Source organism: Pollachius pollachius (assembly GCF_949987615.1).
Source record: "Pollachius pollachius genome assembly, chromosome: 4".
Taxonomy (NCBI): domain Eukaryota; kingdom Metazoa; phylum Chordata; class Actinopteri; order Gadiformes; family Gadidae; genus Pollachius; species Pollachius pollachius.
In genome coordinates, this window is record NC_136937.1 from 8,047,411 (window position 1) to 8,064,910 (window position 17,500).

The 17,500-nt window shown below is 46.0% G+C and overlaps 2 protein-coding genes across 3 annotated transcripts in view; both read right to left on the bottom strand.

Moving 5' to 3' along the window:
- Nucleotides 1-2,529, bottom strand: part of cfap53 (cilia and flagella associated protein 53) — a gene marked incomplete at both ends in the record, with an annotated part of 5,922 nt that extends 3,393 nt beyond the window's left edge. Inside the window, 4 exons of the mRNA XM_079734323.1 lie at nucleotides 240-546; nucleotides 1,221-1,394; nucleotides 1,740-1,969; nucleotides 2,458-2,529. Of these exons, the coding sequence (XP_079590449.1) occupies nucleotides 240-546; nucleotides 1,221-1,394; nucleotides 1,740-1,969; nucleotides 2,458-2,529 (783 nt within the window). The remainder of the gene's footprint in view (nucleotides 1-239; nucleotides 547-1,220; nucleotides 1,395-1,739; nucleotides 1,970-2,457) is intronic.
- Nucleotides 2,530-4,675: 2,146 nt separating this feature from the next.
- The window catches only part of thbs4b (thrombospondin 4b), a 17,324-nt gene continuing 4,499 nt past the window's right edge, over nucleotides 4,676-17,500 (bottom strand). For both annotated transcript variants that reach the window (XM_079735901.1, XM_079735900.1), the window contains exons 3-22: nucleotides 17,470-17,500; nucleotides 16,454-16,556; nucleotides 16,206-16,288; nucleotides 16,019-16,070; nucleotides 15,612-15,772; nucleotides 14,690-14,827; nucleotides 14,197-14,271; nucleotides 13,647-13,799; nucleotides 12,922-13,026; nucleotides 11,873-11,980; nucleotides 11,031-11,190; nucleotides 9,305-9,423; nucleotides 8,919-8,971; nucleotides 8,598-8,791; nucleotides 7,992-8,170; nucleotides 7,785-7,833; nucleotides 7,245-7,441; nucleotides 6,671-6,843; nucleotides 5,839-5,978; nucleotides 4,676-5,619 (exon numbers count right to left, since the gene is read on the bottom strand). The exon at nucleotides 17,470-17,500 is cut by the window's right edge and continues 220 nt beyond it. In XM_079735901.1, the coding sequence (XP_079592027.1) occupies nucleotides 5,564-5,619; nucleotides 5,839-5,978; nucleotides 6,671-6,843; nucleotides 7,245-7,441; nucleotides 7,785-7,833; nucleotides 7,992-8,170; nucleotides 8,598-8,791; nucleotides 8,919-8,971; nucleotides 9,305-9,423; nucleotides 11,031-11,190; nucleotides 11,873-11,980; nucleotides 12,922-13,026; nucleotides 13,647-13,799; nucleotides 14,197-14,271; nucleotides 14,690-14,827; nucleotides 15,612-15,772; nucleotides 16,019-16,070; nucleotides 16,206-16,288; nucleotides 16,454-16,556; nucleotides 17,470-17,500 (2,329 nt within the window). In that variant the 3' untranslated portion in view covers nucleotides 4,676-5,563. The remainder of the gene's footprint in view (nucleotides 5,620-5,838; nucleotides 5,979-6,670; nucleotides 6,844-7,244; nucleotides 7,442-7,784; nucleotides 7,834-7,991; nucleotides 8,171-8,597; nucleotides 8,792-8,918; nucleotides 8,972-9,304; nucleotides 9,424-11,030; nucleotides 11,191-11,872; nucleotides 11,981-12,921; nucleotides 13,027-13,646; nucleotides 13,800-14,196; nucleotides 14,272-14,689; nucleotides 14,828-15,611; nucleotides 15,773-16,018; nucleotides 16,071-16,205; nucleotides 16,289-16,453; nucleotides 16,557-17,469) is intronic.

Sequence of the window (17,500 nt, forward strand, 5' to 3'; positions counted from 1 at the left end):
GTGTGTGTGTGTGTGTGAGTGTGTGTTTGTGCGACCCATGTGCGTGTTTGTGTGTGTGTTTGTGTGTCTGCACGTGTGTAGCTCACCCATACGTGTGTTTGTGTGTGCATGTGAGTGTGCGTGGTCACGCCCGACCCACCGACCGCCCCAACCCCAACAACAGCCAAACGAGTCGATCCAAAGACACAAACAAAAGAACAACAACAAAACAAACAAACAGCATCAACCGAAACACCCACCAGCAGCCGGGCCTCCTCCTCCTTCAGCAGCCTCCGCTCCTCCCTCCTCCTCTCCGCCTCCTTCGTCTGCCAGTCGAGCACCTCCGCCTGCTCCTGGTGGCTCCTCCTGCGCCGCAACGCCTCCTCCTTCTCCCTGGCCTCCTTGGCCCGGCGGTCCGCCTCCCACAGCTCCTGGAAGACGTCCTCCTCCTCCTCCTGCTGCCGCCGCTGCGCCTCCTGCCGGAGGAGGAGCTGCTGGCCACGCTCGGCGCACACCTGCTCCTGCCCGCGGCGGCTCTGTTCCGCCCGGAGCGCCGCGTTCTGCTCCCTGCGCGGACCAATCAGAGGAAGGACACGGGACTGACCGATGGACGATGCTGGGTTCAGGACGTCTCGGGGACGGGGCGGTATCGAAGGGTTTGGCGCAGTAGCCGGAAGGTTCTGGGTTTCGGAGCCTCTGATTTACCAAAGGTTGACCTGTAAGATGTTCTTGAAGGGACACTGTGTAGGAACTACTCCCATCTAGTGGTACACTTGTATATTGCGTTCAAACGAATAGTGCTCGCTTGTTCAAATGTGCTTTGCTACCTGGTTGCAGCTACGTAGGCGGTGTGTGCCACCATGACATCCAATACCATCTCATCGAGTTTTCTTTCGGGTGAACTTCAAACTGCATTGAATCATTATTGTTAGCATGTATGAGTATTTACTCCTCGAGCAAGATAGTGAATTACGTTGCCATGTTTATATTGTTTTTTATTGGTAAGATACTTTCCTTAACCATAGCTGCTCCATTTAGATGTATCTGAATTCACTTCCAACACTTTGAGAGGCTGAATAATGTGAATAAGCTATTTGAAAAACAATCATTATTTAAAATAACTTCATATTATTTAAGCTTCATCAACCGTGCTGATTTTGAGAGGGCATATCCTCATATGATTGACATCAGAATATGTCGATTTACTGTATATATGTGACAAGGACAAGCCAACCTCCTACCTGAACTGTTGGTCCAGCTTGTCGGCGACCAGCTGCTGTCTCTCGCTCTCTCTCCTCTCCCTCAGAGTCCTGGCCCTTTCCTTCATCCTCGCCTGTCTCTCCTGCACTGTCTCCGTCTTATTCTTCATCTCCTCCAACTGCTCCTCCTCCTCCCCCTCGAACAGACTACGCAACCTTCACAAAATGACCGACATCACACACGATTATGGTTCAATGTCGTCGACACAACGCAATGAACACGCAGACACTTCGACGCAGTCGTGAACCTGTTTTGGTCCTGCGTCAGGTTTCAGTGAGCGGACCAATCACAGCCCTCGCTGCCGCGTGGCCTAGACGCAAGGTTACAATTTTCAGGAGGCGCACGTCAGGCCCTTGCGGAGGACGCAAGGAGGGTCTGCAAGGACCTAATGGGTCCGTAAACCCCCTTGCGTTGACGAGGAACCATAATCAGCCCTTTAGAATGCCATGGGTACAAAGAAAAAGGCCCTAAAAGCACCCAAAACACACCAATCAACCCACCGCTCTCTCCTCTCCTCTATGCTGGTCTGATACTGGTTCATGGCGTCCTGGACGTGTCTTTCGATGGTCCCGGAGATGATGCGGCGGTCGGTGTTCTTCTGCCAGGTGGTTCTCATGTCCCATGTCTCCTGGTACTTGGTGAACTCCAGCACCTTGTGTCTGGCCTCCTCCTTCTTCCTCCTCTCCAGGATCAGGTGGTCCGCGGGCCTCGTCAGGGTGGGCCGGGCCCTCTGTGTGTGAAATAAAGGACAGAGGTGGTCAGAGTTTTTTTAGGCTTTCGATCTGGTTAGCAGTGGTAGCAGGCGTGTTAATGTAGAAATGTGTGTCCATGTAATTGTATTTATGGTTGAATTGTATTTATATTTTTTCATTTGTTTACTTTATTTACAATTATTAATGATTGTGCATGTAACCAAAGGCGATAGGCTTTTGGTCTACATTATTATTCCAAGTAGGCTATAATTAGAGGAAAGTAGCAATAAAGTATTAGATTTTACGAGCATAATGGAGGCCTATGGGAAAAATAAATTGCGTTGAAGTTAGAGGCAGTTAGTTGTATGATGTTTACTGACCTAGTTGGTGGCTAGGATATTAATTGACGATCATTTAAATGAATACATAACTACCAAGAGTGATTAGACTAGGCCTACTATTTTTAATACTGACCGACGTTTTAACAAGAGTGAATCGTATGACAACCTGACACCTGGGAACTCACCAAAGCAGTGGAATGAGGAGTGGGTCCATTGAATTCCCGACATTGAGGCTTATATCCCTGATTTACAATCATTGTCAAACAAAACGTGTTTGTTTTGTGCGTTGTATGCTGCGGCCCCAGATAACTCGCAGCCTCCTTGATCTCATAATGTTGACATAATGCTATGGTAACCTAACACAGAATTCTGTGGGAGTAGCCATCAGCGACCTCTAGCGGTATGTTTAATATATTATTCATTTAAAAGTAAGCATACTACTTTTATTCTAAATAAAACACAAGGACAGAAATCTTCAAAGATTAAATTAAATCCCAAAAATACAATCAACGTTTAAACTGGACTACAGCTGAAACGGGTGTTGCTACACAAGACTTAGTTTAAAATACAAATTCGATGCCTATTGGTTATTTTCCATGGTATTCTGGAGTGCTGTTATATTCATTATAATAAGGCTGATTAACAGGGTTTCTGTTACTGGAGATTCTCTCCAGTGTTGCTGATGTTGATGATGTTGATTGGCCTACATAGTGGGCGACATTGTGTAGAAAGGGCGCCCCTCGGTGGTGGGTTTCGGTACTCGAATGTAAAACACCTGCGGGACGTCCACAATTTCCTCTTGACTACCATTCTTTTCAGTGTGATGGATTGTAAGGCCATGATCCTCCTGGATTAAGTCTGCCTCTCATGGGCTTTTATACTCACTGTCTCCTTGGCAACAGCTGTAGGCTACTTCTTTGTAACTTGTCTGGTTGCCAGCAGCTGAGCTCAGCCAAAAGCAAATACAGATAGACGTTCTTCATGCTATTAAAATCTACAAATAATGCCTCACAGCCTCCCATATATATACACATTTTACAACCAGCTGGTTTGGGGCAGACAAGCATGCCTGGAAGTATAAATCTGCATTTAAAGGTCCTGGGTTCGATCCATAACGTCTGCAAGCAACCAGATGCCCCTACCCCCCTCCTCAATGACATGGATCTAAAAGGATTTGGAAATAAATCAAACAATTATATATTATCTTTATAAATAAATAGTAATATCATAATGATGTGGGTTTTTTTTCAAAGATGAGCACGGTTAAAATACATAAATACAATTAAATAGAACACCTTTTTTAAAACTTGGCCTTCACAGTTACACAATGTTTTTGCGCTAACTACTCACAATTTCTTATGAGGTAAAGCATCGCCGCCTAATCTAAATTTACTCCGGTCTCTGTCTTGATGCGGATCAGGCGAAGTGGGGAGCTATGATCCCACCACCGAACTTTATTTGAAGAAATCTCCCCCCGGGCGGAAGAACGCAACAGAAAGGGCCCTAAACCAAGACGACCCAACCATTTGAAAACACCTGTGATTGGTCGGCTGTGCAAGGTCATCCCTGATAATGACACGAACCATGAAATAAAACAAACGGTAAAGCTATATTAGTTTATTATGACAATGTATTTAGTACACGTTTTAGTGGTACATAGCGTTCATGAACATTAGGTCAAATTGGAAGATTTGTAAGTCGCCCTCGCGCTTTAATAAGTTGCACAAGCGCTTGAGTAGGTCGTATGCGCGCATTAAGTAAATCAAACTCACGCTTTAGTAAGTCGAATCTCACGCACGCGTTAAGTAAAGCGCGCGTGCCAGCTATAAAACGCATAAAAAAATTACTCCCATGTCACTTCCCGGTCTCCGTTAGTGGGCCATGTGCTCAATCAAGAATGTGTGACTAATTCAGCAATAGATAGTGACTTAACAGACATGCATAAACATGAAAGCCTTCGAGATTTCCCCTTTAATGGGTTTTGGCAACAGACTAGGCTGCTTCCAGGCGGCAATTTAATTCATGCCCTCAATGTGCCAAATATGGTAAAGACATTTCTTGTGTTTTCAGCATCTGGATGTCTGTTCAACTCTCTAGATTAATTGGTGCTACATGTCCCTATTTTTCATGATATGGCTTTGACTCTGCTTAATCTTCCCCCACAGCAGAATTCTCTGAAATATAAAAAATAATGAGGATTATCTTTCTTTTCATATGAAAACTTTTTTTTGGTGCAAATGTCTAATTTATTATGCTGCTTTTAAGTAACATCATTATTTTGAGTAGGCACATAAATAAATAACATGTACTTGCGCAGAAATTATACAATTATTTTATATAATATATACGTTTTGCATAATCCTACACAAAAAATGGTCGACAAGAGATGATGGCCAAACATTTCTCTCAGGAGTTTTATTTAAAAATCAATTAGCATAACATTATCACAAAAAATCGACCTGACCATCAAGTTCTCGATCTAGAATTAGACCCATGAAGACAAGTAGGTAAAGACTCACCCAGTAGGTGAGCTGCAAAAAATGATTCCTTATAAACATAGTGCCCTTGCCAGCAACAAGGGCAAAGATCAACAAACATAAGCAAGGGTAAAAAACACACACACAATGGCTAAAAACGTAATATGGCCTGCCAAGTGTTCCCATACCGATAAGTCAAGTGATGTCACGTATTACATTCTGATTGTAATTTTAGCCAACAATTATCTTCTGATAATGGCATTATTTAGAACAAAAATATTTCTATTGAAGTAGAAAAGTAGTGAAAGAGATCAAGAAGTAGCACATAAAGTGGTGTATGTATATGTCCACTACACAGGACTATCATAATGTCCTGTATAAAAGGCTGTTTTATAGAGACTTATCTTTAACAGATACCAATACTTAATTTCAGTTTGAGGACAAACACCATTAAGGCAACGTCGTGCCGACATTTTTTAAAATGTCAAAGATGTAGGACATGTAGGTTTGGTTTTATCAGTTTTTTCATCATTTTTGTTTGAAATGTAAATGACAACAGATATTAAGATTCATAATTTCCATTGCTCAGTAAACTGATAAGGAGATGATCGAACATGAAAACAGACAATTTAAAAAATAAAACCCACACACACACACACACACACACACACACACACACACACACACACACACACACACACACACACACACACACACACACACACACCCACACACACACACATATAATGAAACACTGTGGGCTGACACAGGGAAACAGTGAATTAGGTCGGGGCCTTGTTTCCTTGTCTCCATACTACAGTGATTCTCCGTGTTGAGTGCCGAACTCCTGGAAGTCCTCTGGGATGGTGTCTGCAGATTGGAGAAGCGAGGTCATTAAATAGAGCTCATAAAAAATTGATTCATTGCTTGGGGCTTGGGGAGCTTTGAATATTACTAGCCTTGATCCCCTGGTCATTTACATGAAATTGCATCGAGGACATTAAAGACCCTGCATAGATATAGCATATTAATTTCCTGGCTGGACGGGACCTCTCTGGTGGGGCGGCCAGCCAAGAGACCAGTCCTCACCATTGCAGCGGTACTTGAGATTGGACCAGATGATGTTCTCCTGGGAGAAGCAGAATACTCCGAGCCGCCCTCCTCTCATGGTGGTGTCGATGGTGACGCCGGAGTCGGCCACCAACTCAGTCCCCTCGTAGAATCGGGCTCTGGGAACAGACGGTGAACGGGTTTAGCATGCATGGAAATAGGTTGATCTAAAGTCGCTATGTCTCAGGTCACTTTGAGAGCACAATAACTAGTGTCAAACTCCTGATCCCGATTCGGATCAGATTCTGATCCCGATTCGGATCAGATTCTGATCCCTCATCCGATCAACTGATCGTTGGATCAACGAATCAATCCAGTAAGCCACCAACCACCCAGCCAATCAATCGTTCCACCAATAAGATATTAAATAAATAAATCAAGGAGGAAACAACCGATCAACTGGCCAATGGATCAACTGATCAATCCAGCAAGTGCACTATCAACCAATCATTCATTCAACCAATCAGTCATAAAATAATTTAATGAAGGGTGCAATCAATAAACAACTCAACCACCTAACCTATCAACCAGTCGACCAATCAACCACTCACACACTCAAACAGTCAACCACTCACACACTCAAACAGTCAACCACTCACACACTCAAACAGTCAACCACTCACACACTCAAACAGACAACCAATCAACCATTCAAACAGTCAACCATTCAACCAATGATTGCTGGAATGCTCATGATGTCAGAGCTAGTTTAAATGGGCTTCCTTAACCAGTGTGAGGACACTTCTTGTAGGGGACACAATCCTTTCTCCCAGTTGTATCAGTGCCTCGGGGAGGGGGTGTGGTCTCTCACCGGATGTATCCCACCTGGGGGCGATGCTGCAGGTACCAGCGGTAGGACACCTTGTCCTTCCAGCCCACGTTCCTGGGGTCCTTCCACAGCAGACGCACCTGGTCGTTGGTGTCCCCCGTGTGCCACAGGGAGTTCCTCAGGTGCTCGCCTGGCCCTGACGTGGACTTCACCGCCTGGGACGAGAGAGAGAGAGAGACAAAGAGAGAGAGAGAGAGAGAGAGAGAGAGAGAGAGAGAGAGAGAGAGAGAGAGACAGAGAGAGAGAGACAGAGAGCGAGAGAGAGAGAGAGAGACAGAGAGAGAGAGAGAGAGAGAGAGAGACACACACAGAGATAGAGAGACAGAGAGAGAGAGAGAAGGCATATGATAGTGTATGAATATATATTCAAGATCGTATATGTGAGGAGGCAGATATTCTAGCAATGATTCATTCAATCATAAGATAGTTTAAGAGGGTCTTTATCAATCACAAACGGGACGTGGTTATTTCACGAATCATCATCGATTAAAAAAACACGAATCACATGACCATCCCTGCGTGTGATTATCGACAGTGTTATTGATCATCATAATACCTTCAGCTGGATGCCGGGCTCGGCCACAGCCCTGAAGGGCGTGGCCTGCCAGTACGTCTGCTCGGTCTGCTTCCACATCACCACGTAGAATGACGAGGAGTCCTGGTAGCCGAAGATGAAGCCGGCGTAGTCGTCGTCCGTCACCGTGTTCACGTGGAACGTGCCCTCAAAGTCCACGCCACTGAAGGCGGTGTAGCCTAGACGCCACAGAAAACAGTCGTCATTACGGTACGGTATGCTACCGTGATGTGGAAGGGGCCCTGGATTTGCCAGACTATTTTCTATTTTTCTTAAAAAAATAGTCTTCACCCCTATTGGCCCATAACCAGAATCCTTCAAAAAGTAAGCAGCTGATTCTGCAGTAGCAGTGCTCTTTTAGGTAAAGCTGTCTCAACCCTTTAATACATGGCACTAACATTTTTTTCTTCTGCGCGATCAATAACAAACAAGTAGAAGCCTAGGGGCCAATGACCGTCCTAATCCGCCACTGACTATTGGTGTTGCTTCCGTTAGGTTGTTGAGTCTTTATTGTTTCCTTACCAACAGCGAGTCCGGGGTCACTATTCATGGTCTGAACGATCTCCATTCCCTGTATGAGTGTAACAATAAAGAAAGAGGAATTATTGATTGAATTGCCAGAACAGATTTATTCATTGGATGATTCAGTATGTACCTTGAACCATAGAAATGGCTTAGCATGATTCTTACGTTAAAGCATGCATAATATAAGTGTGGCGGCCCGCCCACCTGATTCAGGACCACCCAGTTAGGATCGATTTGGGCATCGCCCTCGGGGTCGAGCACCACCGTCTGATAGGCCCGGAAGTCTGTCAGGGTCACCTCTGCGTTCTCGGGGCAGATGTCGATCCTGTCAATCACCTTGTCCTGGTCAAAGTCAGACTCGCATATGTCGCCCACTCCATCATCTAGAGAGGGGAGGAGGGGTGCGGACTGAGAGAACCAGCAGAGGGCACGGGGACAAATCTATTCTCTAGGTTCCTGAGAGGGTCCATGTGATGTGTTGTACTGGGATGTTTGGAACTAGAGATAGGATCCCTCTGTTTCTGTATTGTTAGGGTGACCTAGGTCATTTATGTTGTAGTCTGATTCATCCGGATACTCTATCTTTGCGTCGTTTTTTCTTGCCTTTTAGAAGTCCAATGGTTAGGGGAATTGTGTAACATGGGCCCGTGAGACTGCAATGTAGTGTTGTATGAACAAAATGGACGTGTATTCACTCTTTATGTGTTAATTCACTTTATCTTTGTTCTTTTTCCCTTATTATTCCTCATCGATCCAAGCACAGTGCCGGTAGCCATCGGACGGTATCTGTGTCAAAGTGGGGAGACTCACTGTTGTCGTCTATCTGGTCGGGGTTGGGCACCAGCCGGCAGTTATCCGGCCCCGGCGGCAGGAAGTCGGGTACGCCGTCGTTGTCGTCGTCGTCATCGCACTCGTCCCCAAAGCCGTCCTTGTCCGTGTCCAGCTGGGAGCTGTTGATCACCAGGGGGCAGTTGTCCTTGCTGTCCTGATGACCGTCGCCATCACTGCCGGGGAGAGGAGGAGGAGGAGGAGGAGGAGGTGACACGTCATGTGGACGCACATTTGCATGAGATGACATTTTGGAAAATGATTGATGAGGATCGATGGCGGGAGACGGCCGGCGTGGTGTACCTGTCTTGGTTGGTGTCGCAGGAATCGCCGACCAGGTCGTGGTCAATGTCAGACTGCAAGGGAGGGGAAAATATTGGTGAATACACAGGATGTGGCATGTATCTAATGCATGCAAACGTATTCAATCAAACTAATTGAACCTAGTCTAAATCAGCCAAATTGAATCCGACCAAGATTCCATCAAATCGAATATAGTCTGGGCTAATCTAGTCTGAGGTCATCTACCCTACTCTAACCATAGCCTCACCTGACAGAACATAAATGGATCCACTCAAATCAAATCCACTTGAATCTAATCTGATCTAATCGAATTGAACCAAATCGAATCCAATCTGTTCTAAAGTGGTGGTCTGATCCCTGGCTGGCTGGTTCTGCGGTCCTCTTGCCTGGTTGGGGTTGGGTATATCTGGACAGCTGTCACAGGCATCTCCGACGCCGTCCCCATCCCGGTCCACCTGGTCCCTGTTCACCACGCGCTGGCAGTTGTCCAAGAAGTTCTTCAGACCTGATCCAATCGATCCAGACAGAGGGTGAACCCATCGATAGGGTGAACTCACACATGGTCACTGACAACAGACCACATTGTCTCACAGGGAAACAATCATAGCAATGAAACTTTGCGGTACGCAACTGATGACGTCACAGATAGTAGTTGCTAGGGTGTTCGACCTCCAACTGAGGGGTACTTGGGGGTCTTGATCTCCATTGTACAGTAGCGCAGCTGAATAGCATCCTCTGGCAAGATGCCTTTCACATCATGCATAAAGAAATCTGCTTTACATACAATCATCTGCTTAAAAAAATAAGTAGTGGTTAAGTTGGGAGACCTAAATGTAGGATGAACAGGCGCAGAATGGACTACAGCCATGGTGGATGTAGGAGGAACAGTCCCACATTGACTACATCCATAGTGGATGTAGGAGGCAAACAGTCCTACATTGACTACAGCCATGGCGGATGTAGGGGGAGGAAAAGTCCTACATTGACTGCAGCCATGGTGCATGTAGGATGAACAGTCCTACATTGACTACAGCCATGGTGAACGTAGAAGGATCAGTCCTACACTGACTACAGCCATGGTGAACGTAGGAGGATCAGTCCTACGTTGAGCTCGGCCGTGATGGGAACCCCTCAGGAAGAACATTGACAGTTCACCCAGAGCACACATTATTCTAATTCCATGATAGCTCTCTATTGCTGCTTATGTTCTCGGATTCCCAAAGGCACTTTAACATAAAATAATACAAACAATTTAATACATAATCGGCCCGGAAAACCCTTGATTCGCGTAGAGTACGATTATGAAATCCGTCGGCCACTAGAATGCACTGTTGCACTGTCGGAGCACATGAACCGGATCCAGCTCCATATTTCAGTATTCATCCCCAGGCAGGTTGCAGCCAGCAGTCAATCGGCAGCCATCTGTACAGGCAGAAACCTATCGGCTATTTGCTCAGCCTGAACTTATGGTGGAGGCTGAGCAGAGTCAATCTGAGCGATAACATGAGCAAACAGATGGTAAGTATCTGCCACGCTTTCACTAAAGGCTTACCCTGCTATGTTAACAGGGAAGGTAAATGGAGAGATTTAGCCCTATTGAAATTCTATTGGCGCTCACATACGCAGGTGCGATGGGGAAAAAAGAGCTGAGCATACATAATATCACCTCAAAGGTGATATTATGTATCATTTATGTGCGTGAATGTTTTATGCCTTCAGCCTTTTTCCCACCTTTTCCCACACAAGTCCCCACCGATGAATATGTAACTCTAGGTTTCTGTAGGGCCTCTCCGTTTTCCCTACTAAAAACAAACAAGAAAAACGAAAGTGACTAGACAAGTGGAACACAGACATTTCAATGTGCCGTGACTTTGAACGTCTGAGTCTAACCGTCCGAGCATGTGTGTGTGTTAAAAAGAACGAAGTCCCTGCGTGCACAGCCTTTTGATTCTCAGGTACTGGTGGTGTGCAGCCAACAATAGTATAAAGGCAAAAAAAAGTTTAAAATCACAGCACACCGGTAAGCAGATTTTTTAATGTAAACGACACGTTTCGCACCACATGGCCATGTGCGTGTATGTGTTTTGTAGTCCACGGCTTCGCTTTCCCTACCGTCTCCGTCCATGTCGTCGTCGCAGGCGTCTCCTTTGCCGTCGCTGTCGGTGTCCCTCTGGTCGGCGTTCTCCACGTGGCGACAGTTATCGCACGCGTCTCCGTGGGTGTCCTTGTCGCTGTTCCTCTGGTCCACGTTGGCCTTCAGCCAGCAGTTGTCCTGGGAGGAGAGACAGGAGCAGAACCAGATGTTTAGGGCTGAGTTGGGCGTGTGTGTCTGTGTGTGAGCGTGTGTGTGTTTGTGAGAGTGTGTTTGTGTTTGTTTGTTAATCAAAAAAACGGATGGTATTTAGCATGTGAAGGCTCGTGGGTGTGTGTGTGTGTGTGTGTGTGCATATGTGTGTGTATGTGCATATGTGTGTGTGTGTGTGCATATGTGTGTGTGTATGTGCATATAGGTGTGTGTGTCTTAAGCCAGCCCAGCCTAAAAGAACATCTGAGTGTGTGTGAGTGTGTGTGTGAGTGTGCGTTCACCGACTCTGCGGGCCAAGTCACGTCGGACCAGTCTGGGATGGGTTTGTCCAAATGTTTATTAATGCGTGCATGAGAGACTTTTATTCCCTGTCTGTTTAGAGAAAAGCGTTTCCACAGGGACAGCGAGCTGAGGGCTATCACAGGGACGCAGCTTGCATATAATGCATCGCACGTGTTCTCACAATGTGTGTGTGTGTGTGTGTTTGTGTGCTCACAATATATATGTATGTGTGTGTGTGTGTGTGTGTGTGTGTGCATGTATGTGCATATGTGTGTGTATATGCATATGTGTGTGTGTGTGTGTGTGTGTCTGTGTGTGCGTGTGTTTGTGTGTGTGTGTGTGTGTGTGTGTGTTTCGACCTCCTAACCTGCTCATTTGGAATCCCGTCACCATCTGCGTCTCCGTCGCACGCGTTCCCCTGTCCGTCACGGTCCGCGTCCTCTTGCCCCGAGTTAGGAACAAAGACGCAGTTGTCCTGGGAAATGATAGTGTAAACATGCGGTGTAAGCAGGAGGCCCTGAGCATACATACATCTGGTGGATTCAACAGGTGACACCAAGGGCAACCAATTACTGCCCTAGTTTCTGATTTCCTACGGCTAACCCAGCGCATACACATCTGGCTGTTTTTCTAGGCCCTAGAGCATTGCCTCCGTATATAAACCCTACAGACCTGCCCCTTTAATGACACGTATATTTAATACAATCACAGCTGGTCTCATTGGATGAAACTGTCTGCTAAATGACTGACTAAAAATTGAAGTAGAGCCCACTTAAAGTGTCGTCGCTCCCGTATTGATTGACTGTATGATTAGTTCTCAGCCTCCCTTGGCTTTGACGACAGCGTTTGCCTAAGATGAATACATCTAAATGTAAATGGGAACATCAACACTTTCATCAATTTGATCTGCTGTATTACGTCATAGCGAGAGACGTCTTGGTTATAAGCACTTCCCAACCTCCCTCTAGCACTATACACACAGTACCCCGAAACCATTTCAGCCCCATAGACACAGTACCCCGAAACCATTCCAGCCCTATACACAGAGTACCCCGAAACCATTAAGCACTTTACAGACAGTCCCAAGAAAACCATTCCAGCACTATAAACACAGTACCCCGAAACCATTAGGCACTTGGAGACAGTACGCCGAAACCATTCCAGCACTATAAATAAAGTACCCCGAAACCGCTCGAGCCCTTTATGTACAGTACCCCAAAACCAGTCAGCACTATATACAGAGCTCCCAAAAACCACTAAGCACTATAAAGACAGTACCCCGAAACAATTAAGCACTATACAGACAGTACCCCGAAGCCATTCCAGCACTAACAACACAGTACCCAGAAACTGTTCCAGCACTATAAACACAATACCCAGAAATTGTTCCAGCACTATAAACACAGTAGCCCAAACCTTTTTACAGCTGGGGTCCTTGCACTTGAGCGTCTCGTCAGGTAATCCGTCGATATCCGTGTCCTTCCCACACAAGTATCCGTTGCCAGCCCAGCCGATCCCACACTGCCAAGACGAGGGAGTGTTTTAAGTGCTTCATCTTTTGTTGTGGTGGTTGTTTTTGATTGTTTTTTTTTTCATCTGATGAAGTGCATGAGTGCACGTGCTTATTTCTGTGTGTTTGTGTTTGTGTTTGTGTGTGTGTGTGTGTGTGTGTGTGTGTGTGTGTGTGTGGGGGGGGGGGTCTGTGGGTTGGGTTGGTCTTTTTTTTGTGTGTGTGATATCGTGTGTGTATGCTGTGTGTATGTTGGGGGGGAGGGAGTTGTGTGTGTGTCTGGTGTGTGTGTGTGTGTGTGTGTGTGTGTGTGTGTGTGTGTGTGTGTGTGTCTGTATGTGAGTATATGTTAGTGTGTGTGTGTGTGTGGTTGTGTGTCTGTGTGGTTGTGCATGTGTGTGTGTGTGTGTTTATGTTTGGTATGGGTGTGCATGGTGCAAGCGTGCGTGTGCATTTCTGTGCGTGTTTGTGGTGCATACTTGTGTGTAGGTGTGTGTGTTCTGCATCTGCACTGAGTGTGTGTGTGTGTGTGTGTGTGTGTGTGTGGTTGAGCATCTGCACTGAGTGTGTGTGTGTGTGTGTGTGTGGTTGAGCATCTGCACTGAGTGTGTGTTAGCAGCATCGTGTCTACCTGACAGGTGACAGAGCCGTCTCTCTCTATGTTACAGTTGGCGTTGATGTCGCAGGGGTTGGTCAGGCTGTTGCCACAGCTCATCTCCGGCTTACAGCCCTTCACCTGGTCTCCTGTGAAGCCTGTCTTACAGCTGCCACAATGATAGGAGCCCTACAGAGGAGTACAGACCGATAGAGCTGAAGGCAGGAAACACACAAAGCTCGTAAATAAAGACAGACATTAACCGGTAAGGTTTTCGACATCATAGCCAAAGAGTTTATAGTTATCGTATTGTTACCACAGAGTTTATGGAGTAATCATTGTCATTTTGTTATCAGAATTTATTGTTGTCGTATCGTTTCCACATAGCTGAAGGTTAGCATTGTTCATATTGTCACAACTGAAATTGTAGATTGACTGTTGTCATAGTAACCACTGAGTTTATAGAGTTATCGTAAATAATTACCAGAGTTGAAACTTGTCGCTGTCATAGTAACAACAGAGTTGATCGATTCATCTTTGTCTTATGTACGACAGAGTTGTCAAGAGTGATGGTTGTCATAGTTACCACTGAGTTCTGACAGTCAGAGTTTGTGGTGCAGCCTCCGTTGTTGCCTTTGCATTCATCAATGTCGTCGCAGACCTGGAAGACGAAGATGTTGGTGATTAGGATGTAAAAATTCAGTTTTTAAGAGGAAAAAAATGCCCAAAAAACCCTTTGGGCAGGTGATACCATCATTTTTAATAATCATTTTAGTTATAATAATTATACAAATACGACGATTACAAATAAGATTAGACATGTGCTATTAATCGTAAACAGGAAATGACGGGAAGTTAGGAAAAAAGCTGCTTCTACTACTTCTGATGATGATGTTGATGATGATGACGATGATGATGATTACAATAACAAAAAACTGCATTTATACAGCACTTTCCAAAGACACCCAAAGGGACGACAACGACGCCATAACAACAACAACAACATCGACAAGAAAGATAAAGATAAATAGCGAAACGCAGGAGATGGGAGAACCAAAAGAGCATCTCTCAGTACTCGCCTGCTTGTTGGTCTGAGCGAACAGCACGCCGACCCCCTCGATAGCCATGCCGGTGTACCCCATGGGGCAGGCATCACAGCGGTACCCCGGGGCGGTGTTCACACACTTCACCCCAGGGTAACACGGGTGGAACTGACACTGAAACACACCGGAGCAGAGCGGCTCTCTCAGGGCTATGCGTTTGACCTTTTCGTTTACGTCGGGGTGGGGGGGGGGGGGCTATATCCTATCGTAAGCCCTTTGTGGTCGAATCGTTTCTTTGCTGCTCCAATGGAGATGAATGGGACCGAAGCGGTTAGGTAATAACTAATCTGGGACACAGCCATCGTACTATGTTATAGCGGTAATGTTATAGATTAAATCTCATTTGTGGGAGTGGATGGAGCTGTCCCGAGGGAGATCGTATTTCTTAAATGGACGTGTGCAAGGTGTTGATCTGAAACCTTTACGGACACTTTCCTACGGTTTATTACTGCTGGATGGAGTTTGTGTTGGCCAATTATGCACTTAGAGATCCCCACCTCCAGAGGGATAATTGGGCAGACCAGGAATGAAGCGCGCGCACACACACGCAAACACATACACACACAAATACGCAGAAATGCATGTCTACACAGACACACACATACACACAAACGCAAACACACACACACGTGCATGTCCACAGACACACATGCATGTCCACACACACACACACGCACAAATACGCAGAAATGTATGTCTACATAGACACACACATACACACAAACACACACACACACACGCACATACACACACACACAAACACACATGCATGTCCACACACACACACACACGCACACACACACGCACACACACACACACACACACACACACACACACACACACACACACACACACACACACATCAACACACACACACACACACATCCTGCAGCATTACCTCATCCACATCATCACAGCTGAAGCCGTCTCCGGTGTATCCGTCTGGGCAGGGCCCACACTCCAGGCCGTCCGCTGTCTCAAAGCACATATCGTCACGGAAACACACGCCTGCTGCACACTTTGGCTTTACGGGGACGACGACTTCAGTTCCCCCGAGTCCTTACAGGAAAAAAAGATACAGATACAGATACCGACACAGATGACTTTATTGATACCGGAGCAAATTATCTCATTTTATTTTATTGATTTAACACCGTGGAAATACAAAGGATAATCAATTCCGTTGCTATGTTAAAAAGAGTTATGTTAAAAGTTTGTCCCAAGCAACATTTAAACTGTGGGCCGTACTTATCATCAGGACATTTTCTTTCTGTTCATATGCAATGATAAATCAGCTTTTCTTACCACAGGCCTGGCATTCAGAGATGGTGTTCCGGAGGAATGAAGTCTCTTTAACCTGGGAGAAAGGTCACACATACACAACACAATGCACAAAGTTTAGGTCTGCATTCAAACCAGCCTTCAGAGAGCTCAGAGGGGGTCATGAGCCTGGCGATGGCGGGGCCGGGCATGGTCACGGGCCTGTGCTCACCTGCTGAATCAGGACGTCTTTCAGCTCGTTTATCACCTTGGTCAAGTCCAGCATCTGATTGGCGAGCTGTTTTGTGTTGACCCCTGGGAAAAGCAAAAAAAAAGAGGTTCTCTGGTCTCAACTCAAACTCTTTAAACACGCCGATCTTTAGAGTGTGCACCGCAGAACCCGTTTTCTCACACTGCAGCCACAATAAACACAGATTGGGATTGTTCTCCGGGGTAGAAAACCACTGGAGGAAGTCTCACCCAGGGTCTGCACAGAGTCCCGCTGTTGGAAGTGGCAGTCCTGCAGCGAGGCGATGTTCTCGAAGGAGTCGCCCACCACCAGCTTCAGCTCCTCTAAGCTCTCCTTGTTTCAAGTAATCACAGGCGAAAAAAAGTCGCTAATGAGTTAAATCTGCGGCGCAATTACCAGCGATTTAGAAGCCCCCATTACGTTGATCCGGTTAGAGAGGCTTGTTAAGTTTATTACACCTAATGTGCAGTAGACCGACGAATCCCCCCCCCCCACCCCTCCCAACAACACCAAACATCACAACCAACAACCAGACGGACTACTGAACCACACCGTATTTTCCGAGGATGTAACAAACGGAAAGAGGATGTAACTCTTTCACATAAAGGAAAAACTTTCACATAAGGAAAGACTTTCACCCAGGATGAAATTAATTCCTTTTATGCTTTATTACACCGTACAACATAAAAGCTAACATTAGTACATCAACTGGAAGACAATTTTGTGACACCAGTTCGGACTAGTTTCTGCTTATACACATGGAGTGGTCAACACAACACCAAAAAAGGTTTTATGGGTCTGAGATAAGTCAGAGCCTGTAGGCATGGCATCATTACCACTCCTCCCATGCCAATATAGATTGAGGATTTACGTGGGTAAATCAAACCCTGTAGGCATGGCTTCTTCACCATTCCGCCCATTCCAATACAGACTCAAGATTCACCTGGGTAACTCAGACCCCTTAAGGCGTGGCTTACATACCATCCCTCTCATACCAATATAGACTGAAGATTTACCTGGGTAACTCAAGACCCCTAAAGGCGTGGCTTATTTACCATCCCTCTCATACCAATACAGACTTAATATTTAGGATTCGTCTGATACTTCACAAACCACCTCCAGACTTGTGCGCATCCGTTCACCTTGCATCTCTAAACATCCCACATATTCAACCCCTACCCACTCTCCCAGCAGCACCCAGCCCCCGAAACCCAAACACCAGAGGCTTTCAGCCTTCGTCCCCCACCTGGTCTTTGGCCTGCATGCTCTTGAGCTCC